The sequence below is a fragment of the Pecten maximus genome, chromosome 4 (genome assembly GCF_902652985.1).
Source record: "Pecten maximus chromosome 4, xPecMax1.1, whole genome shotgun sequence".
NCBI classification, from domain to species: domain Eukaryota; kingdom Metazoa; phylum Mollusca; class Bivalvia; order Pectinida; family Pectinidae; genus Pecten; species Pecten maximus.
The window spans coordinates 27,231,049-27,246,249 of NC_047018.1; the positions used below are offsets into that span (position 1 = coordinate 27,231,049).

At 33.7% G+C, this 15,201-nt stretch overlaps 1 protein-coding gene across 1 annotated transcript; it reads left to right on the top strand.

The window, feature by feature from the left end:
* The first annotated feature begins 3,678 nt into the window (after nucleotides 1–3,678).
* LOC117325674 (transcobalamin-2-like) lies at nucleotides 3,679–12,468 on the top strand. The gene is made up of 11 exons (XM_033882083.1): nucleotides 3,679–3,736; nucleotides 5,105–5,158; nucleotides 5,372–5,558; nucleotides 5,741–6,024; nucleotides 6,609–6,757; nucleotides 7,197–7,275; nucleotides 7,701–7,787; nucleotides 9,099–9,128; nucleotides 10,527–10,662; nucleotides 11,182–11,300; nucleotides 11,842–12,468. Exons 1-11 carry the CDS (start codon nucleotides 3,718–3,720, stop codon nucleotides 11,910–11,912), a joined length of 1,215 nt encoding a protein of 404 aa, XP_033737974.1. The 5' UTR covers nucleotides 3,679–3,717; the 3' UTR covers nucleotides 11,913–12,468.
* The last annotated feature ends 2,733 nt before the right edge of the window (nucleotides 12,469–15,201 follow it).

The following is a 15,201-nucleotide window of genomic DNA, read 5'->3' on the forward strand; positions in this document are numbered from 1 at the left end:
CATAATGTTCAGTTTTACATAGTGGGGGATTGAATAATCTGTTATTTCTCATAGGACATCTAGAATTGTCATTCTTATTAAGGAAGTTCAACAATGTCCCTAAGATAATCCAGTTTCTGTATTAAGCTTAATGTGTGATGTTCATCTTCTCAATCCTGTTATTATTCTTACTGGCTATAATTGAATTGATTCTAGTATAATATTATTTTGATTGGTACAGTTGTTTCTATAGGATTTTATTTTCTAAAGTTAGCTCTCATGCTCACCTCTACCAAACGACTTTCTAATATCACAAAACGCAAATCTTATTATGTTTCAAATTATTTACGATGATGTGATTTATTTCTGGTAACTGATTTTAAGAAACACAATATTTCATGTACTTAAACATATCTGACCTTTTCTCATAATTTTACTGAAACAATGTGTAATGGATATTGAACCGTAATCATCAACATCATTATCATAACCTTTGCTTTTATATACAGTATTAATGTTGGCTGTTTTCCAAGTAGATAGTATAATGCCCGTTTCTATAGTCTGGTTACATAAGAGTGTGAGAGGTGGTATTAGTGAAGGGGATAATTTCTTTAAAATCTTAGGTATGATGTTATCTTGACCTGATGGAATTTTATCAGTAAGAATAGATAATTGGTATTTATTGTCTTTTTTGGATATAGTGTTATTTTTTTTATTCAAATGGGAAGTTATTTTCTAGTGGAGTAAAGCTTCTAGATTTTCATTGGAAGCTGAAATTAAGTAGTTTTTAAGATACTCCACCTTATCAAATGGATGGTGTATAAATAAATTGTTTTCACATAGTGGAGTTTGACAATAAGATAATACATTAGTAGATTTTATCACTGATCTAAACTATTTCCCACTATCTATTGGAAGGAATCGACTGATCAAGGAGTGATTTTTGTATTTTATCATTATAACTTACTTAAGCTTCTATGCCTAGATATACTTTTTCATTTAAAATGTGTTCTTATATGCTTTTAGTTTATAAAACGGACGAAATACCTGGAAAGAAAATAAATACTTTATTCATGTCTTCTACGAGCTCCACTTGAATGGTATTTAAATACGACACTCAAAGGACATAGTTTTTACCAGAGTTGTAATATAATCTGTAACGATTTTATGGACTAATACAATTCACATTATTGGTTTATCTTTAGCTTTGAAAGGTTTCTACATATAATCATCAAAATTGGTTTTGTGTTTTATTGGCAAAGAAGTCTCATATCGCATGAAAAGTAAGGACACTTTCAATATATGTAATGATGTAGGTAATTAGTTCAAGAACACATCGAGGCGGAGTGCAGTGTTCAAGAATCGTGACTCTTGTTTCCGTTTTTAAAGAGTTAATTCCCTATTAAAAGTATAACATTTACCTTGTCCGGAGCATAATTTTCAAACCATGCATGATAATTTCATCAAACTTCATACACATCAAGACCACATCAAGTCGGAGTGCATCGTGCAAGAACCGTAACTCTTGGTTCTGTTTTTGCAGAGTTGTTCCTCTTAATGAAACAAGAGACCCATGGGCGTTAACAGTCATCTGACAAACACTTACAGCAGGGACACACACCCCAATCAAGCACCATCACCATAAATTGTCCATACGTACCCAGTTATATTTCAGATCAAATTTGGTTTTTATCTATGTCGGAAAAAGGAGAAGCAGCATCTTTAAAGCAAAACTTCAGCCATGTTCCCATTTTTGGCCAGTCCCTCTGTCCCCATGGGTCGGACAAGCCTCATTTATATCGATAAGGATTGCCCTTCCCCGATGATGTTGCATACTAAATATGGTTGTAATCAATTAAGGCATTAAGAAGGAGAAGCATTTTTAAGCAAAATGTTTATATACAGTATCATTGCTGTCCTCTTATGATGTTTCAAACCAAATTTGCTTGTAATCCATTCAGGAGTGGCGTTTTAAGCAAACTTTTGGCTAAGTTCCCCTTTTAGGGCCTCGTCCCTGTGTCCCTAGGGGTCACACCTGCCTCATTCATATAAAATAAGATTGCCCTCCCCTACCGATGTTTCCAACCAAATTCGGATGTAATCCACCCAAGGGTTAAAAAGGAGTAGGATTTGAAAGTAATATTTCACCAAATTTCCCCTATTGGGACCCCTGTTTGGCCTCTTGGGTCACGTCAGCCTCTTTTATATAAAATATAATTGACCTCCCCCAATGATGTTTCACAACAAATTTGGATGTAATCCAGTTAAGGGTTAAGGAGGAGTAGGATTTTAAATGGAAATTTCAGAAAAGTTCTCCCTTTTTGGTCCTGCCTCTCTGGCCCTAGACGTCGGAGCAGCCTCATTAAATAAGATATAATCCCTTACCCCTAATAATGTTCCACACCAAATTTGGATGAAATCCATTAAGGGTTAAGGAGGAGTAGGATTTCATCAAAGTTCCCCTTTTATGGCCCCGCCGCTCTGGCCCTACGGGGCTGACCAGCCTCATTTATGTAAAATATAATTGCCCTCCCCTAATGATATTTCACACCAAATTTGGATGTAATCCACTTAAGGGTAAAGGAGGAGTAGGATTTTAAAGCAAAATTTCAGCATAAGTCCCCTTTTTGGACCCCGCTCCTCTGGCCCTAGGGGTCGGACCAGCTTCATTTATATAAAATATTAATGCCCTCCCCCAAAGATATTTTATATCAAGTTTGTTTGTAATCTACTCAAGGGTTAAGATGGAGTAGGGTTTTAAGGAAGAATTCGCTAAAGTTCCCCTTTTGGGGCCACACTTCTCGGGCCCCAGGGGTTAGACCAGCCTCATTTATATAAAACATGTTTGCCCTCTCCCAATAATGCTTCAAACCAAATCTGGAAGTAATCCATCCAAGGGTTAAGGAGGAGTAGCGTTTTGAAATAAAAAGTCTTACGAACGGCGGACGGCGGACAACGACAGACGGAACACGATAGCTATAGGTCATCCTGACCCTTTGGGTCATATGACCTAAAAATGTACTTTCAAAAAAAAATTCCTACATCAAGTATTGCTACACACGATATCAAAACGCAGCATCCAAGAACCGTAATTTTTCTTCGGTTTTCACACTTCGGTTTACACAGAATTATTCCTCTGTGTGGTAAAGCTACTTACATTAAGTTTTTCTACAGAGGAGATAGATTATGAAAACGGAGTGCAGTATACAAAGTTAAGTTAGTAAGTCAGGGTTTGCCGCGAGAGGATTAGTATCGCTCCGCGATGCCTTGCTTGTATATAGAAACATTTTTATTTACCCAATACTACGAGAACAGCATATCAATAATAATAATAATAATAAACCTAAAGACAACCTTTACGTTGTGCATTATTTTATTTGTAAAAGGTTTACTTAAAGTGACGTGTAGTAGATACCTGATAGTAGAGTTACATAATCGACTATACAATGACTAGAAACCATGCAATTCATTTATTGTCCTGTACTGTGTATACATAGGATGACATGTTAGTAGCAGAACCTATGTTTTAAAAGTTTAAAACAGGTTTCCAGTAAGAAGTCGGTGAACTGATTAATGAAGAAGCAACTATCTTGTCGACAATACCGGTATAATAAGCAAAGTATATACTCTCCTGCCGTATCTACTTTTGACAAAAAACATGAAATGTACTAGTATTTTAAATATTTTTTCAGCGTTCAGGAAGCCAAAAACGGATTGAAGCACACCGCAAAATACAAAATGGCTAGCCAACAGGAAGGTAAGCGTAAACATCAGTGTACACTTTAACACATTAAGAAGACACAGATTTATAAATTATGAATAATTAATTGATATATCTTATCTAATTTTCTGCTAGTTTCTAATGTCGATTCACTCAACTTAATTCATTTCAGTTTCAATAGTTTTCCAATTCATAGGTAGGAATGTGGCATTGGCTATGATCGTGTATTTACACTGTAACTGTAATACAATGACGTTGTATCATGAGTGTGGCGGTCACCCTAACTACAGTTGTAGAGAGTGTACATGTTGGATACATTGAATCTAATGTGTTGATCACTAATATACAAGGATATTTTAATTGTGTTCATTGAAACGAGTACAATACAATGTACTTTGAATTCCAATTTTCTTTCGAGAGAACTTTTAAACTTTCGTGTATTTCTTTGATTTTTGCATTAATTTTATAATAATTTTGCAGCCAGCTGTTGCGTGTTAAGTTGCATTAGTGGTGTTTTAGAAAAGTAAATATTTTAGAGAAAAAAAAAATCAAAATCTATAAAAAAAAAAAAAAAAGATTTTTTTTAAAATTTTCATCTGACATTTGTTATCAGTATATATACAAAAATATAGGTGTTATACAGTTACAACTTTGAAGAAAATTTCAACCACATTTCATTATGTCTATTTCTGAATATGTTTATTGCTACTTTCTTTTATTTCATGAAACAAGTATCACCATCTTTGAATGAATATTGCAAAGTGGCGTATTGTCCGATTGTTATTTCCTTAACAACTTCAATCGGAAATCATAAGGATTGTCCAATATAATTATTTTAATATTTTATGTAACAACTTACATCTATTGCCTTTCTCAGTAGCTTTGTAGCTTGTAGTAGTATGTCTGCCGGTTATACTGTGCAAAGGGGGGTAACTCCAAAATAGGGGAGGTATCTTGGTACACTGCACAAAGCAATGGATAGAGAAATATTGCATGTAGTCGTATAATTCATGTGCATACTAGAAAAAGGAATTTTATAATAAGCCGGTCTTCATATGATGAATTAGATTATATTTAAGAAAAAAATTGATATAAACGCGACATATCAAAGTTCTTTACCTTAAAGTTTACAAGTCTGCGATTGGAAAGTACGACACAGTTTATTATGGATCTTTTCAGAATTGCTAGCTTGTTAAAATGATTGTGGATAAGGGTTCACATTTCTTGAATTTACATGATTTACTCATGTGGTTGGAATTTTGAGTATTTCTCATTCGTTCTGGGCACTGTTGCAATACTTAGATATTAGTTTCACAAGTGAAATCCATTTTTATCTAACCAAAATCAGTATATGATATTCTCTTTACATGTATCTACCTTGACTTTATCCGATTTGTGTTGAAGGTGGACCACATTCAGTGAGAAAGGAATTGACGTTGCACCCATCCGTATTAAAAGGTAGACAACATAACATTATTCTAAAAACATATTGTACATTATATATAGAAACACTTCGATATACGAATCATGTCAAAACAATATGTTTGCCCTAATTCATAATTGTAAATCTGGCAATGCAATTAAATTTTAGTACGTTTACATATATTAATAACGATATCGTGTACTCAGGATTAACTACACATGGCATTTTTTACTTTTACATTATTGCAGCAATTATCAAGGAGTCCGTGCAAGTATTGCTTTCAGAGACACGCAAATGGAGTGAAGATCGTCTAGATACAGCAGAGACCGTGATAGGCATAACACTAGGATATCCAGAAGTAGGCGAAGAGTTTCATTCAGCGTACTCAGCAATACTCGCCGATATGAATATTGATATCCAGGCAGCTCTAATAAGGTACGTAACAATATCTTCTATTTCGAAGTTATAAAACGACTTTTGTACTTTGTAACCTGAATATGATAATACATTTTATGTTGAAGACTTGTTCTGATCATCCTCGAATAATTATCAAACACAAGGTTCATAAGTTTGTGTGGTCTGTTTAAGAGGTGTGTTATTGCTTTGTAACTCCACAGTGATTCCGGCCTGAGTAATACCAAGTGGGAACGCGGGAAGTTGGCACAATATATCTGCGGTATTCTTGGGTCGAGACAACAGGAGACTGCCACCTCATATTATGGAACCACCAACCTTCTGGATATCATTCAAAAACAATTACATGACGAAAAGGAATATTTCTGCAAAAATAGGTTTGCCTTAGCATGGGTAGCCATCGCTATGCACAAAAATAGCATGGACTTTGAACAGCAGTTTGAAGATATCCTAACAGCACATCAAGGGACCTATAAATATGGAATAGGTAAAATGGTGTCAAGGGCTGCTTTCTCCTTCAACTGCCTCCTTTAAAAAACAAATAGACTGTTGGTAACAATAAATAATATACACGAGATATCTTTTCCTGAACAATCAACCTGCTCGAAGATAATAAATTATAAGCCTGACCGTATTGTTTAGTTTAAAATGTACATAAACACTGAATGTCTGCAAATACGAATACCAGCATACTATGTCTACAACACTTAGCCAGTCGGTATCTAGAAAAGAAAGAGAAAGAGATAAATTACATGTTTAACTCGAATTGAAAAAAAGGTCTGACCAATCGCTAAGATAATAAAAACCAAGTTAGTAGTTCAATATGATACCCCAGGGATCATGTATGTACATGGTTCATTGTGTTTATTAGTGGTATTTTAGTGGTATTGTTTTTTTCCCCGAGTCCTGACTAAAATTGCATAGGGGCGTTTTATGAATTATTCATATGTTGCATAATTGATAACATAAGTAGTATCTGATAGAAAGGCAATTCAACATCAGAGCTAGAGATAATTAATTTGATGACAATGACACTATAATATCTATAACTAACCAAATTGTTATCCACAGACGAGGCTGCAATGATTACCATGGCATGTACATGCCTCAACACAGCGACATCCTTACCTGCCGCTCATGTTGCCGCTGAAACCATTGCAAAGGAGATTCAGAAAGAAAACAATACTCTGAATGAGTACTCTCTCGGCCTAGCCGCACAGGTTCAGATAACGCACACTTGTTTTTTTTTTGTTTTTTTTTTAGTTGTTTTGGTTTGATTTTGTTATTGCTTGTTTCTCTCTGTTGTATACCAATTCAGTTTCAAATATATTCCGAAGTTAGATTTAAAATGTGGTTTCCTTTTTTATAATTTAAGTTTGTGATTATATTCATCTATTGATTGCCTAATGCCAGGAATTACGATATAGTTTACATTTTACTATGATGATTTGCACATCAATAATCTTTATAGATTCTTCGGACGGCAAAGAAAAAATATTGAATACAGAAATTAAGGACTTACAATATACATTAATACTTTTCAACTTTAGGTTTAGTCGTTGATGCATGTCTCACGTGTGAAAAATTTATGATCAAGACCCATAGACGGATTTCGAGCCATTTTCTTTGTCTAACAGCATTCCGCTCTCAATTTTACAGGCATTGGTCTCAACAAAAAACAAAGCCTATGTGGACCAGATTGCAAGAGCGAAAATGGGTATTGTTAGCAAGATCGAGAGTAAGTTACAATTATTATACTTTACAGGGTAACAGGACACTCGCATGTTGATATGGAATTCTTTTTTGATATAATGATAAAGAGAAAGTATTCAAAACAGGGAGGAAGTGTAAAGCTATTTCCAATAATAGTAGTGATAAAATAGGAACAATATATCTTCGATTGTACGCAAGATAAGAATCTCATAAATGCAGGATCTATACTGTAGTTTGCTTTTGTATATGAACCCTTAAGGATTTACACTGAAGCTTACTATTGTAAATTCAGGTTATGCACTGATGCTTACTTTTGTTCTTAAGAAAAGATGAAAACTTATGTATGCAACTATTCATATACATTTGTGTAAAGTTACTGAAAAATGACAGTTCATTCTGAAAAAACACTCATATGTTTTAAAACTACAAATATTATAATATATTATGCAGTTCCAAACATCATGAAGAATGGATTAGCAGCTTCCCAAATCTTGCCTGCCCTTTCAGATAAGTGTTTCCTCGATATTGGAATTATAGGTAAGTGCAAAGTAAAAGACTTTTGCAAAGGTTCCTGCTTGAAATTGCAAATTCGCAATAAGCGTTAATTATACAGTCTCGCAACAATGATGACAACTCATGGTCATTCATAGGGGAGAGGGGAGGGGCTGACTAAATGAAAATAATGCTAGAACTGGTGATTAGAAACAAATGTTTTTTCTATCATAATGGGACACTTGGCATGTAGCTTTATTTAAATAAAAATAATATCTCTACTCTTCCTTCTAGACCTACTATTTAGTAATACCCAAGCAGATTATTTTTGTATGATGTATTTGTTTCATTATATGTGTGTGTGGTTTATTTTCGTTCCTATCGTTTATACGGTTTTTGCGTAATCGAGTAAACGTGCGTTTATTTCATTTCTTCCCGTATACGTGCATTGTTATATGTTATCAGCCCCCAATAGGCATACTAGTGGTATGTAGGTGTCGTTTGTGTTAGGGACAATGACTGACTGCTTCACCTGTGACATGATCTGTCCAATTCTTTCTATATTTTTCCACCTAATCTTTTTTTTCTTTCTCACACGGGATAAATTTAAGAATTTGTTTTCAAATATCTTATGCTGATAATTCGATTTTTATTTATTTATTGCAAATTAGTAATTTACGATCAAATGAAGTTATATCGGTATATCTGAAGTAGTATAATCCTAGGTCCTGGTCCAAGTCGTTTGTATTTAAGTAATGTATATCATATTCATAATAAGCTAAATGTATATAGTATACATGTCTCTATCATTTATTTGTCTGTGAAACAGATATGTATTGTCAGTAACGTTATTGTTTGCTTTGTAGGTGCACGTTTGATTTAGGTGCGTTAGATTATGATTTTTATCATGTACCTGTATAGTATTAATCCAATATTTTAGGATCTTCGCTTCGTCCCATCTTACTTCGATTCAGTATGACTCGACTCTGTGATGACAATCAATATTGAGAAAGACCTGGCTGGTCGCTGTGTTCTTTGAAAACGAGAACCCAAACCCCCATCTGTTCTACATTCTAGTGATCATTATAAAGCCTCACAACAGCATTGACCATTTCGTGTTCATATATTGCTTCGTGATGAATAGCAAATGCATTTCTACAAATATCTCATTTTCAAATGAATTGAGATGTTTCAGAACTACTTAGAACCGTTATATATGGTATGATTTTCCTTGTTTTGGGTATTTTTCGGATCTAGATCGTTTGTATCAAAAAGCTTCGATTTACTCCTAAAGTTATGTGTTCGTCATTAATTTGAAAATTAATACATTGTATTTGTTTAAACATTGTATTTCAGATGATCCCAAAATACCTACAGAGAAAGCAGGTAAATAAGATAAGCCGGATGGTCTTGCATTGTATATGAGATACGTATAATGGTAGCTGGGGTGTCGGGTTATCATACATGGTATATAAGATATGTGTAATTGTAGCCGGGGTGCCAACTTGTCTGATATTGTATAAGATATTAATGCCAGGATACCATGTTGTCATATATTGTACATAAGATAAGTGTTATGTAGCTGGGGTGGCGGGTTGACCTACATTGTTTATAAGATATGTTTAATTGTAGCCGGATTGCCGAATTGTCCTACATCGAACATGTACATATTCAAATTACACATACAATTGTAGCCAGGATGCCAGATTGCCCAGCATTGTATATAAGATATGTTTATCTGTAGCCGTGATGCCGGGCAATCTTAAGAGAGATCATACATGACATACGATATGTTTAATTGTAGCTGGTGATACCGGATCGTCCTTCATTGTGCGAGGGCTGGTTAATAAGTTGTATTAAATGATTTGAATTTTGCCGGACATATTGTATTGCTTTTCAACATAATCCCCTTCAGTATCAATACAATTTTGCCGGTGTTGTTTCAGGGCCTCAATGCCACTTTTATAGAGCTCCTTTTCTTGGCTGTTCAAAACGTCATCCACTGCATGTTAGGGTTAGGGTTAGAGTGCCTGAAATAGCTGTTTTCAGTTTTTGAAATAGATGAAAGTCTAATGGAGCGAGACCAGGTGAATACGGCGGATGCTCATTCAATTTAAAGCCACATTCGGGAATGGCAACCATGGCAATGACAGACTCTTTCACTCTAAGCCTTACCGATTTTGTCCATTTTGCAAAAATCCGCTTGTCTTGTTTACTTTAGAGTGCGACCTGGTCGATATAAACTAACCAAATAAGACCAGTCCTTAGGTACACGGCCCTATAAAGTCAGATAATAATAGGACTTAAAAAGAACATCATTGAGTACCTCCTTCAATACGGGGCTCACAACTTATCAATCAGCCCTCATATATAACATATGTTTAATTGTAGTCGTGATGCTAGGATGTCCTTCATTGTAAAAGATATGTTTAATTGTAGCCGGAATGCCAGATTGTCCTACATTGTATGTATAAGATATGCTTAATTGTAGCGGGGAATACCGCGTAGTCCTTGCTGTGTATAAGATATGTTAAATTGTAGCCAGGTTGCCGGGTTGACCTACATTGTATATAAGATATGTTAAATTGTAGCCAGGGTGCCGGGTTGACCTACATTGTATATAAGATAGGTTTATTGTAACCGGAATGCCGGGTTGCCCTATATTGTATATAAGATATGTTTATTGTAACCGGGATGCCATGTTGTAATACATTGCATATATGATATGTGAATACCGGGATGCCGTGTTGTCCTAATTTTCTTATAAGATGTGTTTAATTGTAGCCAAGATGATCGAAATCGAAATCACAGTAGAGACTCCTTTCGGACCCAGAAGAAACTGGCGGATGTCAGTACCAGAACAACCCACTCTCCTACATGCAATGGAAGTCCTTCAAGCTCGAGCGCCATCTGAATTTAGGTGCATTGATCATATGAAATTGACATTATTTCATGTTTCATTACATAAATAGTTATTATTTAATCCGCTAAATCCATACATCAAAACAGCACTAGAATGCTAGTAATAATTCTACATTGGTGCACCATAGCTGATGACTGCATTTAGGGACACAGTGATCCAAAAATCTCATTGTTATTGCTCGTTTCCATTATTTATGCTGATGAAATATGAATCAAATCCCCATCGTATTAAGTCTTATTTGCCAATCAATTTTTAATTCTCAAACAAACCCAAAATCTTAGTTGTAAAAAATATATTAATCAATTATGTTAATCAAACCTTGTATACCAGTAAATACCATGATACACTGTTAGTGTTATTTGGTATGATTATGATAAAAATAACTTATTTATTGTTTTTCGACAATGTGAATTGGGTAGGAATATAAGCGCATCTAGATATCTTAAGAATGACATCTTCCTATTATTGATAAGATAACAATAACAAATAAATGAAGTCTGTTTTTCGTCTTTGCAGCTTTCAAACTACCACAACTAGTTTGGAACCCATGGTTTCAAAGATTAATGGTATGCCGGGAAATCAAACCAACATGTACTGGAGGATTCTGCTGGCACCCGATACACCTCTCAGTAAAGGTATATAACATTGGGATAAGGCATATGTTTCGTCAATCTAACTGTAAAATGCTTTCTTTTGTTCTCAAAACAATCACCATTTATCTTGTAGATTAAGAAAATATAACCCGTTGGTTGTTATTAAGATGCCAAACAAAATGTACCGATCTCTACAAACCTATTGGTGGAGATTTCAATCAAAAATCAAACAATAGCTCAATTATGTGAATAATATTTTGTACCGCGTCTACAATCAGTGATGCAGATTTATAACGTTTTGTTATATACTATTTTACTTTAATCACGTCCACTCCTTGATGGAAAGGGAGGATGTTTTAGATATCTATTTGTTATTCAAATGTTGATCAGGCAGAAAACTGCAACCAAATTTGTTATGAAAATAGTATAAAAATGTTGATATACTCTGTAATATCTATAATAGAATGTAACTAACGTTAACTGGCTGACTTATCATTCCCCACTCGCAGTAATGCCGAGACAACGAATAAATAGCTAGCATAACTCTAAGACGTGCCACATTAAAATTTTGTTATCTTCACAGGAGTTGCAGAAACCTACCCTCGAAACGGCGAACGCTACATCTTCCAGCTCACCGACTCCGGAACTCATTAGGCCACCAATCACTCATGACTAGATATAATGCCAACTCATCTTGAACATATTCTAATAAATCTAATAAGCTGCTTACTATAAAACTATCCAATTCGTTTATTTTACAAGTTTGTAAGCTTATATAACATTTTTATCACAGAAATATAAGTTATCAATTTAATAACTGGTTATATCACTTTCAGCTCTAGTGATTATAAAAATCTTGATATTAGTTATATCATTATTGTTATGACATAAGTTTTGTCTTGTCCAATCAGAATATCATTTTCTATTCACAGCATTAAAAATTCGACGATTTTCAGTTCAAAACCGAATGAAGCGAATGTAGAATAAGTGTTTATTTTTGTCCATTCGCAATCTAAATTCCATATTATATTTCAATAACACGTTCATTTGAGTAATGCAATAAAATTTGATCAGGTAAGAACAGAAAACGATTAAACTGTGTTGAGTAGCACATTCAAAATTGCGCTGTCTTGTTGTCAACCGTAACATCATCATGAAATTTTATTCTAGTATTCCTCACGTTTTTTTCGACACATAGATTTTTCTCTCTCTTTTTATCCGTCTAAAAATATATTAAATACAAATAAAATGAATGGTTAACCGTTTAATTTAACATTTTCCATTAATTTCTTATTTCAAAATATTTTATTAACAATACATATATAATACATACAAATATTTATGCATGCAAATACAGCATTGTTAAAAGAATCAGACAACAGGCTAAGCCTATATAAGTCTTCCTCCAGAAAATCTTCAGGTTAGACCTGACAGAAAGATGTTACACTCCCTCTTTTGATGCTAAAGTATCATTGTAAAGTATGGAAGGTAAATGTATTTATACAAGAGTAAGTCGGTGAGAGGAACCACATACGTCATTCCAATGCATAAATAGAAGGTATAATTTATTAAATAGACCAATGGAATTGCTAAGATTCATAAAAGTAGGATTAATCTTTAGTGAAGTAAAAGCACAGCATCTTTCGGTCAGGCCTATAAACGATGACTTGTATGTAATAAAATAATCAACAAGGATTCACTCACGCATTCATTCACACATTCATACTAGAATGTTGTTACATTCATACACATTCATACTTACAAAGATTTAAGTAATAAAGAACAATAGCAAAACAGTAGTTACATGTAATACAAAAACAAAGGACTCCTCCATGTGTATATTGTACGAAACAAATTTCAAGTATAAAAAAGGTAAATAAAAAAGTATGTTCTTTTACGCTACATAGATAACAGAATATATATATCTAGTGTATTTAACCAGAGATCTCTGATATAATGAACTGTGAGAAGGGAGATAAACACTAACAGTGATATAGTAACAAGAAGGTAATTATATTTAATTACATCCAGAAAAATACAAAATTCTATTACATATATACTGGTACTAAAACCACATATGTATATATATGTGTGTGTTATTAAGCTTTTACTGTTGTAGACAGTAATAAAGAGAAAGCTACTAAATTACATATTTAACGAATTGCACAGCCAGTCCTCTAAGGGTGTTTTGGTAGCCAGGTCACATCCACTAGCCAATGGTTCTAGGCATAAATAAAATCATTTTCTATTCAAAGAATAATGGCTATATATCCCAAATTGATATTCTTTCATTCATTTCAACAGTTTGTGTGTGTTAACTCAATACTCTCTATTACAAAAGGTTTAGCTCAAGTGAGATCATATTTGGGATTCGGAACTTGCAAATGGAATTTGTGGATACCTACAAAAGGACATTAACGAAATAAAGATATAATAAGACAAGTCTATAAAAAAAATACAGGGCAGAGCAACAAAGCAGATATAAGAATTAAAGAAACTCAGTTATCAAACCAATATTGCAAGTCGGAACATTGGATATATAGGCATTCACTACCGAACTATACGATATCATTGATATCATATCTTTATATTATAAGAATATCCTTTATGCTAGATGAATATTTCCGAGTTCATGTGTATAAGTATAGAACTCATATCAGACATTGAGTATGCTTTTACTAAAAAAAAAATAAAAAAATATAAACAATAGGGAAAAAATCACTGATATTCGTATTTGTAATCAGTCTTAAAGTGTGTAGCAAAAGTGAATTGTCATTATAACCCTATTGATGTTATCGTATAAATGATTTCATAATGGTTCAGTTTGTTTTGCATCCCATCATTATTTTATCCTTTTTTACAGTTATGCTTATTGGATATACATAATGTTGAACTTTCAAATAGCTTAAAACACTGTTCTTTTCTGTGTTGGATCGATATTGAATGTCTGTATCTTACAGACATTTTACACTTACACATATTTGATGACAAGTATACAGGGATATGTACCTTTAACGATCAAAACAAAGTCATACAATGTATAAACAAAAGTCTAATTAAGGGGCATCTAAACAGCAAATCCAGTCAAAACATTGATATTTTACAGGCCTATAAATCCCTATTATGGTGCAATGTCACAGAAGTAACATGATGAACTTTTAGTATGTATCATGGCAAACCCTGGGTCTTGCTGTTGACATGTAATTTGTTAAGCTGTTTGTAAATTTCAACAAAACGTAAGAAAAATGCATGTTTCAGGGGGACATAATTAACTCATTTGTATCCCATATATTACACAAACTTGCCATGTCGTTTTGCTCACAAGTGTCTAAAGCACAAAATAGGAGCATTGGTTTGACCAGCTTTTTTTGTTTTTATTTTGACCTTGAATTGCAAATGGCGGTCGTGAATGATATCACACAAATATGGCATATAAGGAGGTATTTTTAAAAAACATCAAAAATGCTCTTATTAGACAATATAAAGTATTCTTGAAGTGGCAAGAAGACTGCTTTTATGAAAAAATGTTCAACCGTTGAGTTTGGGGTAAAATATGCCTATTTCTGAAAAAGGCTGCAAACTCACCATTTTAACAAATTGACCCTCAAATGTTCATGTTACTATGATGAGATGTCTTAAAAGTACGATATAGGAGTATTGTTATTAACTGAAATGCCTTCTTTAAGCCATATTTGTGTAATATTATTCTCAGCTGCCATTTGCATTTCAAGGTCAAAACAAAATAAGTGTTTATACGTACATACAGTAAAATCCGGTCAAACAAATGCTCCTACCCTGTGCTATAGACACTTGTGAACATAACAGCATGGCTATTTTTCAGGTTTGATCATATGCGTGACTTAGAATTATTCCATGCCAAATCTTACCATAAAGTTGCTCTACAGAAGAAACTGGTAGCATCTATAGCATATTATTGGTAATT

Bases quoted from the DNA above. Each gene is read 5' to 3' on its own strand.
- LOC117325674 (XM_033882083.1), top strand. The intron at 5,159-5,371 runs GTAGACAACATA...ACATTATTGCAG, and splicing joins GCACCCATCCGTATTAAAAG to CAATTATCAAGGAGTCCGTG. The intron at 5,559-5,740 runs GTACGTAACAAT...GTAACTCCACAG, and splicing joins ATCCAGGCAGCTCTAATAAG to TGATTCCGGCCTGAGTAATA.